The following is an 11,099-nucleotide window of genomic DNA, read 5'->3' on the forward strand; positions in this document are numbered from 1 at the left end:
ACTCGTGGACTCAAGTGATCCACCTGACTCAGCCTCTTGGGCTTTGGTTTCTAATATAATTTTTAGCAATTCATAGTGTCCCACCCTACTGTATTGCACCAAGACCCCATTATTGGATATTTACTTTGTTTACATCTTTTTAAAAATTAAACACAAAGCTATATTTGTGCATGCAGAAATGTAACAGTTATGTATCATAATATAGGTATAACGTATTTGTGTATAATATTTACCACAAGGTTCACTATAATAAAAAATTATCTGAGAAATCACATAATGAGATTTAATATATAAATGATAATACATCTATTCACTAGATTGCTATGAAATCATTAAGATGCAGTAGAAGTAGATACACCATTGCAGTGAGATGTTTGTTATATTGTGAAGTGAAAAAAACAGTTTCCAAAGAGAAAATTGGATATATTTATATTATACAGAACAGGTGTCTAAAAGTAAAGTTTGAGGCTTAAACTTTACTTTTAAGCACCTGTCCAATATAAACTGTCAATTATTATAAAACTAAAGATTAAAAAAATAATACTCTCAAGGTATTTATAATCTAATGGAAAAATAAGATAATATGCACAGTGTAGTAGGTTGAATGGAGGCCTCCCAAAAGATACATCCATGACTTAATCCCTGGAAAGTGCAAATATGACCTTATTTGGAAAAAGAGTCTTTGTGGTTGTAATTAAGTGAAGGATCTTGGATTATCTGAGTGGGCCCTAAATCCAATGACAAGTATCGCTATGAGAAAAACACACAGCAGAGACATGGAAAAAGCCACGTGAAGACAGAGGCAGAGACAGGAGTTATGTAGTCACAAGCCAAGAAATATCTGGAATGACCAGAAGTTGGAAGAGGCAAGGAAGAATTACCTGCTCCCCACAACCCCCCAGGGCCTTTGGAGGAAGCAAGGTGCTACCAACCCCTTGACTTCAGATTCTGGCCTCCGCCTTGTGACAAATGTCTGTTATTTTGAGTCACCAAGTTTGTGGTAATTTGTTATAGCAGCCACAGGAATCTAATATACATGGTATAAAGAATGATTACCTCTATGATTTTAACTGCTTTCCTCATTTGTTGTCGTTCCCAAATATCCTGTTTTTCATCTTCCTGACTTTCTTCACTGGTTTCTTCACTTCTACTTACTGGGGGGAAAAAAAGTTCACATGTAAACATTTAATATTTTTCCATTTTAATTGCAGCAGCCAACATTTTTTGAGCTTATTCTACACAGGCTTAGCACGACTTTACATGTTACTTATTCTTCACAATAATTCTGGGAAGAAGGCACCATTATTGCCCTCATTTCACAAGTGAGGAAACACAGATATTGGGAGGTTAAATAGCTGTCTGAAGACTATGACGAAGTTGGAAGTTGGATCCTGGGATCTGACTCCAGAACCCGTACTCAAAACACTACAGCCCTATATATTTCTCAGTAAAAAAACTGAGAAAGAATGAAATGTTTGGTTTTTCTCATCAAAAATCTCTCAATTACTACCTAAGAATCTAAACATTTAAAAGTAAGTTGTAAGGAACTCTTTTCCTGGAAAAAAAAAAAGTTACAAAAACCTTGGTAAAATGCATATATTATAAATGAGAAATGTGAAAACAGTCCTTTAAGGCTTAGCATTGTGGGTAGATGAAATTTTTTATTACAGCAGGGAAGATTTTAATACACGACATCGAAAATCTCTGTAGATGCTTCCATGTTGAAAAAATATATTTATAAAGGTGATGATTGTTTTCAATGTTTGAAAAATAAGATACTGCACATTTTTTTAAACCTGTTAAAAAAGATCAAGAGGGGGTCAGATATTAATAAACATTATTACATACACTCCTTGATAATAACATTTTGATACAGATACATCTTTTAGAGGTCATAATATCATGGACCAAATCAATGTTAAAAACCGTTATCAACACTCTATAATGTGAGACAGCACATTACACTTTTATGGAGATTCTCTCATAATATTATATTCTAATGAAAAATATCCTAATCTTCATATATTGGTATACACATACTTGATTCCTCAGCCATCCTCTGTCTAAATGTTTGAGGTTTTAGGGTAAATGGTATTCTCTTTTCATGGTCATCAGGCTCACTCTTAGGGTCATCTTCACTCTCTTTCTTCATACCAGAGATGGTAGAGGTATGTTCTACATCCAAAGAAATATAGTCATCTTGGGCTCTGGCCAATTCACGTTTTCTGCGGGCTGCCTGAATAAAAGCTGCATCTGGGATCTTAACTGAAGGAAACAAAGAGAAGGGCACTAAAAACCAAAGACCAATGTAAGTAAATACTCCTCACATTTAAGAAAAAGAAAAAAGCACCATTTCCCTAAATTATTTGCTATTTTGATATATGAATGTGACGTTAATAAATGGCTCAAAATCTGTATCAGTAAAGGAAGAAAACTTAATAGAGATCAAATACAATTTAGAAAAATCAACCAAATCTAGAAGTATCAGAAAATATACTGAAACCACTTCATTTTATCTTTTAACTCTCTTACTCATCAGGTGCTGCTCACTTTGTTGAGGGGTGGCTATTTCTCATTTCTGGAAGCTCTGAGACTGTCAGCACAGGGATGTGGAGGGGGCTGGGTGTGGTGTTCCCCAATCAGTGAGAGCTACAGAAGTTAGAAGGATCAATGACAGACCAGTCTGACTTACCAAGTAAGAGAGATACTACACTACGATGTCCTCCTTCCCTCCTACCCACACTTACAAGAAATCAGAAACATACTACAAACAGTAACAGAGCAAAGCCAAATTAGCCTCTGCCGTTCTATAGTGAGCCGCACGTGAATAAACATGAGACATTAAGAAGTGTAAAGAAAATAATCAGGTTCATTTACCGGGTGAAAAATTTTAAATGACAACAACTCTTAAGAGAGCCTTATTTTTTTCTTCATATTGTACAGCATAAACATCATTAGCATAAAGTCTTCCAATTTAAAACAAGTTTCTTCATGCATGATCTAAGGTGAAATTTATCTTCATTCTGGAAAAAATGGTTTCTTAAGAAAAATACTACAGTAAAGAAATGGCGAGAGAAATTTTCGCCATTTTAAGCATTTCAAACTACTAAAAAGATGTCAAGCTACCGAGGCTCTAGTGAAATTTTCTAAACTTTCCCACAAGTTGACCCAAATTCCCTGAGAAATAAACAGAAAAATGTCATGTACTTGGAGATGCACAAAAGCTCCAATGTTAGATACAAACAAACAAAAAGAGATATACCACAGACCAATATGCTTGACATCAGCCCTAGGGAAAATTAAAAGTCCTTGAGTAAATCATGAAGCAATAAAGTAATCACTAGAAGTCAATAAATATTCATCAAGAACAAGTAATATAAAATCAGGTTATTTGCTTTTGTATAGATTAGTATTTATTTATAGACTACTGTCAGGGACATGATGAAGGTCATATCCTCCTCCCAAAGCATTTAAGATTCAAAATCATCACAGCAGGTTATAGTAGCAATTCTCAACCCTGGCTACACATCACAGTCACCTGAGAAGCTTGACATACCCAGGCCTCTACACCCGCAATTCAGATGTTGATCTGAGGCAGAGCTGAGCAAAGTATGTTTTTATAGCTTCCTAGAGGATTTTAATGTGCAGGCAGGGTTAAGATAAGACAGTTAGGTTCAAACACTCAAGTATATGAATATGGACACAGAAATTCTTATTTTGGAAGTGATTTTCCTGAGATGACTTGGTAGGGTTTAATTAGTAAGTCACAAGCAATGGGACACAGTAGTAAGATATTAGTGCTACATAAAGGTAACCGCTCAAGTGAAAATAAAGACGTAAAAGTTCAAGGAAGAATATTGCATCTGTCCTGTTTCTGCATATTCAATACCTAGTTCAAGGGTTCTCACACAGCAGATGCTGAGCAGACAAGGGATGAATCAATAATGTCAGCATATTGTTCAATAATAAACACATCATGTTTTTACAAATTTATAACTTATGAATAATTCTTCACATACATCATCCTATCTGATATACCATCATCTAGGGCTGAGAGGCAAATTATCATCTTCTATTAATAACAAGCAGCCTCTGCTAGAGGGACTATTTTGAGGCAGATATTCCTTCCGAACACAAATAAATGCTTTTCTTCCACATGCCTGCCCTTAAAATGAACACATTCCTCCATCTTGTCTTCTCCAGCCAGTAAGTCCTTTGAACTTTCAGGTGTTCCTCAAAGGACAAGTTTTCAATTTTTAATCAGTAGGGGAGGGGCAATTCACCCTGCTGAACTGTTCTGCACTCCTGTAAGACATTTATCAATCCTTGCCTGTAGGACACTACATGCCAGCAACAACTCAACCACTATACTCATTTAAATAATCCCATACATTTTCAAACGCTGCCCTCTCTCCTTAGGTGGGGCCAGTGCTGCCTACACTTCACAACCACTGCCTTATGTTGTTTAATCCACTATCTTTTTTTGTTTTTGAGATGGAGTCTTGCTCTGTCAACTGGGCTGGAGTGCACTGGCGTGATCTCTGCTCACCGCAACCTCTGCCTCCCAGGTTCGAGCAATTCTTTTGCCTCAGCCCCTTGAATTACAGGTGCGTGCCACGATGCCTGGCTAATTTTTATATTTTTAGTAGAGATGGGGTTTCGCCATTTTGGCCAGGCTGGTCTCGAACTCCCAACCTCAGGTGATCCAGCCGCCTAGGCCTCCCAAAGTGCTGGGATTACAGATGCGAGCCATCGCACCTGGCCTAATCCACCATCTTTTATAGTAGCATTGTTTGGTACAGTAGCCACTAGCCCCATGTGACTATTCAAATACAACTAAAAATTCAGTTTCTCAGTCTCACTATAGCCACATTTCAAGAGCTCAATAGCCACTTGTGACCAGTGGCTACCATATGGACAGTGAAGACAGAAAATTTTTCCAAACCACAGAAAATTCTACTGAATAGCACTGTATCTAGAATCTAGACAAGGCTTTACCCGTTTACTAGATTTCAGTTCTTCATACTGGCTTAATCACTTAGTATTTCTGTACCTTGCGTACATGGAGAAGAAACAAAATTACAAGGTTACAGAGCTACTGGTTGTTGTTATTTAATAGGCTAATAAAGAAGCACTTATTACTATATTACAAGCATTATAAAATAGATGTTAATAATTTTATTTCACTAAAACGTGTTTCCTTTACAAAGCTATGTATTTTACTTTATTTTCTCAGAAGGGATCTTAGGCTTCTCTAGACTGAAAAAGGACTCCACAGCACAAAACACGTTATAAACCTCTAAAGACGCCAGATTAATATTTTTGACTCTGTGGGCTATAGGGTCTTTGATGAAACTTCTCAACTCTGCTACTGCAGTGCAAAAGCACACACAAATAATAAGTAGCTGAAAGACTGATTGTGTTTTACTAAAATCTTGTTTACAAAAATATGTAGTGGGCCAGATTTGCCACCCCTAAACTAGACTGATCTTTGTAAGACACAAAAACATTCATGTCACCTGTATCAAATTTTCAGTGGTTCCCTAAGCCCTATATCATCTGACTCCAACTTGTCCTTCCTGTTTTCTTCTTTTCCTTAAACTCCCAACCAAATACTTTCAGCCAAACAGAGCTATCTTTAGCTTCCTGCACATATTACATACCTTCCCTAAAGTTTCAGATATGCTACATCCTATACCTGAAATATCCTCCCTGACAAATTCATACCATCCTTTAGGTATCAGTATCAATCACCCAGCATAGCACAGTGGTTAAGAAGAATACAGGCTCTAGAACAGACTGGGTTTGAATCCTAGCCCTGCTACTTACAAGCTGTCTGACCTGTGCATGTTAAAATGTAATAAAAATGAGCAGTCAATTCTGGCACTCTGACAATTATCCTTAATGACCTACTTGCCCCGTATGTCACCAGAGTTTTTAATATGTTATTAATAACTATATCAAAAACACTATATTAAAAATAAAATTCTTAACCAAAATCATACAAATTACTAACCTGTTGATGAAAGTTCTTTTTCTCCAAGAGAGCTAGAGCTGTCAGAAGACAAACCCTGATCATCCTTACTTTCTGAGGAGTGATGTATTTCATCCTCTTCATCTGTGGACATATCAAAGACTCTGGATTCTAACAGGACATTAAAAAAAAAAATAACAAAAAAGAATCAAAATAATGTAATTAATAATTGAAATTCTGAACAACACATGGCATATGTATAATATGGTGTTTTAATCCTACTCCACATATTAGACATATTGATCTTCCTCCAACTTTCTGTCTTTCTTAAGCAACTGAATGATCCACTAAGTGTACAAAGACCCTATTTGTATTTGTATTAACTAGGCATCTAATAATATATTTCCAAAAAGATGCAATGAGAAGAGGGAAGGAGACATTAGAGAAAAAAAAAGAGACAAAATTGAAGTAATATTTAGAAAAGTGATGATTTTGAGTAAGTAGAAAAGAAAAATATTCAATGTATACTATGTACTAGGCACATTAAAACCTGTTTTACATGACTTATTTAATACTTGTAATTCTATAAAGTAAATACTATTTCTGATGAGTTCACTAAGGATTAGGAGGATAAAGAACACCAACTCAGGAAATGGAGAAGCAGGGCTTTCAATCTAATCCCATCCAACTTCAGAATTTAGGCTCTCTTTATAGTATGCCATATTTCAGTGGCTGGTGGCAAGAAATACTGTAACGAGCACTTTGGTCAAAACTAAACCATGGGTCTATCTTTTCAATGCATGATTTGGAAGGTCAAATAGTCTGTTAAATTCAATTGATCTGTTAAACAAAGATAACATCAAGATAAAACCCACAGGGGTGTTGTGAAAATTAAATGAACAAAATAAAGGAATTCTTGACATTACTGACAAGAAAGGGTTTGGTTAATCCACAATAAATTTGCAATTTTTATGAGTAACCTTAAAACATAAGATTACATAATGCTCATTACTTTTAATTTTCTCCCTTAGTTAAAAGACCTACATACAGTTCAAAAAAGGCTAGAGTTGGCCGGGCGCGGTGGCTCAAGCCTGTAATCCCAGCACTTTGGGAGGCCGAGACGGGCGGATCACGAGGTCAGGAGATCGAGACCATCCTGGCTAACACGGTGAAACCCCGTCTCTACTAAAAATACAAAAACTAGCCGGGCGAGGTGGCGGGCGCCTGTAGTCCCAGCTACTCGGGAGGCTGAGGCAGGAGAATGGCGTAAACCTGGGAGACGGAGCTTGCAGTGAGCTGAGATCCGGCCACTGCACTCCAGTCCGGGCGACAGCGAGACTCCGCTTCAAAAAAAAAAAACAAAAAGGCTGGAGTAAAATCAAAATTTAAAACACTTAAAAAAAATAGCTGCAGCTCACATCTTTCTTAGATATTGCCATTTATGACAACCCATACCTGTTTCCAAAGTGGATTAACACCAAAGCAGTGGGTCTCAAAGCATGGTTTATCAATCCCTGGAGGTCCTTGAGACTCTTTCAGAGTCTGTGAAATCAAAACTACTTTCATCACAATAATAACATGTTATTTGTTCTTTTTACCATGTTGACATCTATATAATGAAGTAAAGGCAGTGGTGGGTAAAACTGCTAGATCCTTAGCATGAATGAATCAATTTGTAGTAGCAGTTATGGTATTTTTCACTACCTCACATTGGCAGAAAAAAGCCAGTTGCTCTTAATGAATTAAAAAATTGTTATTTTATTAAATTTGGACCCTTGAGTACACACGTTTAATATTCTTTGTGACAAAATCAAAGTATTCATAAGACACTTTTGCTGCATCTTGAAATGCAATGGCTGCCTTAAGGAAAAGCATTTGTGTGACTGAGTTGCAAGCTGAACTAGACATTGTTTTTAAGAAGCATCACCATTTTACCCGAATGACTAACAAACTGGTTATTCAGACACGGCTATCTGACAAACATTTTCTCAAACATGAGCCCAGTTGTGCCTATCACTTCCAAAATGAGAGATTTCAAGTGAAAATTGGGATTTTGGAAAACGTATATTCTCTACTGTGAACCTAATGGCCTTTTTTAGACTGATTAATCAGTGGTAATACTAACTGAGGTTTTTGGTATTGTACAATAAAATGCTCCAACATTTGTAAGATCTGCAAACTCATCTAAAGAATACTTTTCAAATAATGCAAGATGTTACCAATCGTTCATGAGTAAAAGATCCAAAGTATAAAACAGAACAGAGTTTTAATGTAAGAGCACCTCAAATTTAATTTAATCATATGGTTTAAGATTCCATTTGGCAACTTTTTTTTTTTTTTTTTGAGATAGAGTCTCACTCTGTCATCCAGGCTACAGTGCAGTGGCATAATCTCAGCTCACTGCAACCTCAGCCTCCCAAGTAGCTGGGATTATAGGCACCCGCCACCATGCCCAGCTAATTTTTGTATTTTTAGTAGAGATGGGGTTTCGCCATGTTGGCCAGGCTGGGCTCGAACTCCTGATCTCTTGATACGCCTGCCTGGGACTCCCAAAGTGCTGGGCTTAGAGATGTGAGCCACTGCGCTCTGCCCACAACTAACTTTTAAGAAGGGTTAGTCTATTACTTGTTGAGCTTTGTTATACTAAAGCACAACACTCTCAATGATCTAAAAAGGTTATTAAGTACTTGTCTTAATCATGTATCTGTCAGAGGCTGTATTTTCTTCAAATACTTCAACCAAACCAAAATAGCACAACAGATGAAAAGCAGAAACAGCTATGAGAATTCAGCTGTCTTCTATTAATATTTTGCCAGACATTAAAGAGATCTGCAAATTGAAAACAATGCTACTCTTCCTTTTTTTGTGCAATATTTTTCACAAAAATCTTACTTATCCTTACATGTAATAGATTTTTTAAGTGAATTAATAAATTTTAATTTTAGTATGGTAAATACTGATAGGTATAACCTACTGAAGCAAAAGCTCTTTGGAATCCTTAATCATTTCTAACAGTCTAAAGGAGGTCCAAATCCCAAAAAGTTTGAGAAACACTATTCTAGAAGGCAAGAGAAAAGGCAACTCCTTACTTCAACGTTCATCTACAAAGTTTCACCAGAAAACAAATACAAAAGGTCATGAAAACTTTAGACAAATAGAAGGTCACAAGAAAGACCAAGAAATCACGAAGATCACAAACCTGAAGGACACTATATTACCTGAAATAAGACAGGCAGAGAGAGACAAACACCACATGACCTCACATGTGTAATCTAAAAAAGTGGAAATCAGAAGTCACAGAAGCAGAGAGTCGAGCAGTGGTTAGCAGGAACTGGGATTGAGAGTGGTTGGGGAGATACTGGTCAAAGGGCACAACATTTTAATTAGACAAGACGAATTCTATTTTACAACACGGTGACTAAAGTTAATAACGCATTGCATACTTGAAAATTACTAAGAGTAGATATTAAGTGTTCTCACCACAAAAAAAGTAAGTACCTAAGGTAATGCAAATGTTAATTAGCTCCATTTAGTCACTGTAGACACATTTCAAACATCATGTTGTATGCCATAAGTATATACACTTTTTACTTCTCAATAAATTAATAAAAATCACTTTAATGAGAATAAAAAATAGTAGGAAGATTCTGGATCTCAAGACTAACCAAAAACCGTATTCCTCATTAAGCTACAATTCAAACTCAGAGCAGCACATTTTATGTAAACAACTTTATGCTGCCTTACATCTGTATTTAAGAACTCAAAGGTACTTCAAAATGACACTATATTTAACACCATTACTGGCACAATCTACAGTGTCATGAATCTCTATCATGCTTCTTTGTGTTGTATATATTATTTTTAATAGTTTTTGCAAATAACTGGTGAAAAAAGAAAACAAGCAAAGGGGAATGTTCCAAAACCTAGATTCTTGTATTATTCTGGCTAAATGTTTTCAAGAAAGATAAGTTGGGCAAGTGTCTAAAAGGTACATATAACTTCTGCCTACTTAATAGTATCTGACATTATTGAATTCTGTTGTGACAATTTGGGTTCTTCATAAACTTTGATAAATGTGTTAGTTATAACTGGTGGAGTCATCTGATGGTGAAAACGAAGAGCCTCCCAACTATACAGGATTGTTTTATCTCCCCTAAGGAGTCCAAAAGGTAGATGCAGGCAGCGGGCGAGTGCTCGAGCTGTTTTCTCGCTCACTACCTTCAGGACTTGGACTTAGCACGGCTGATGGTCGGCAGCAAGTTACAGAACCCCTAGAGAAGGATCCAGAGACCCCGCGGCCCCTTCCCGCCCTGTGCCGTCACCTCCTTTCTTCCCCGCGTCACTCTGGACACCCAAGCCTTCGTTCTCGCGGGGAGCCGCTTCCTTGGCGCGCCGGGAGCTCGCCCAGACCCGGCCCCGGCCACGAGGTCCCCGAACCCGGTGAGGCCGTCCTGCCACCGGCGCGCGGCCTCCTCCAGAGGGCGGCCCTTCTTCCGCAGAACCCGGGGCCGCAACTTCTCTCGGCGCCCCAGGCTCAGCAGGCGACTCCTCAGCGCCATCGCTGTCGCTGGAATCGGCAGCGCGCTGCCGAAAAGTCCTTTTGGGCCTGTGAGCCATGGCCGAGGCCGGAGGTCCCAGAGCCCTATGACCCGGTGAACCCCAGGCCAGAGCTTCAGTGCCCGCCCCCAGCGCGCGCTACCGCCTCTCCCGGTCGCCGAGTGCGCGCGCCCGTCCGCCAGCCTTCTACTACCCGCTTCAATGTCTGCGCCTGCGTGCTTTGCCTTCTTGGCTGTGGTTGGCCGAATTCTGTTCTGGGGTCTGGGTCTGGAGAGGCAAAGCGTTCCTTTTTGCGTGGCCTGACATCTACAGATTTCCACGGCCTCTCCGGGCTGAGTCCCAGGGAGAGCAGAACTCACGTGCTCTCCTTGTGAATTAGGCTTTATGCTCTCCGTCCTGGACTGGAGCCAGATCCGTTGTCTTTTATTTTCCGGAGAAAGAGCCCCCTCCAACCAAGACGTAAAACAAACGAAACCCCAGTAGTGTGAGGCTCGGGGTAGGAGGAGATGCCTCTGAGAGAAAAACAGTAAAGTCTGTACATAAAGAATGCATACAGACTAGCAGAAAT

General features: G+C 38.4%; 1 protein-coding gene across 2 annotated transcripts in view; it reads right to left on the reverse strand.

Moving 5' to 3' along the window:
• GCFC2 (GC-rich sequence DNA-binding factor 2) overlaps positions 1 to 10,817 on the reverse strand; it is a 50,099-nt gene extending 39,282 nt beyond the window's left edge. For both annotated transcript variants that reach the window (XM_033175251.1, XM_033175252.1), the window contains exons 1-4: positions 10,297 to 10,817; positions 6,017 to 6,145; positions 2,041 to 2,265; positions 1,057 to 1,154 (exon numbers count right to left, since the gene is read on the reverse strand). In XM_033175251.1, the coding sequence (XP_033031142.1) occupies positions 1,057 to 1,154; positions 2,041 to 2,265; positions 6,017 to 6,145; positions 10,297 to 10,591 (747 nt within the window). In that variant the 5' untranslated portion in view covers positions 10,592 to 10,817. The remainder of the gene's footprint in view (positions 1 to 1,056; positions 1,155 to 2,040; positions 2,266 to 6,016; positions 6,146 to 10,296) is intronic.
• Positions 10,818 to 11,099: the final 282 nt, after the last annotated feature.

This window comes from Trachypithecus francoisi, unplaced genomic scaffold (assembly GCF_009764315.1).
Source record: "Trachypithecus francoisi isolate TF-2019V2 unplaced genomic scaffold, Tfra_2.0 Lachesis_group17, whole genome shotgun sequence".
In the NCBI taxonomy this organism is placed as follows: domain Eukaryota; kingdom Metazoa; phylum Chordata; class Mammalia; order Primates; family Cercopithecidae; genus Trachypithecus; species Trachypithecus francoisi.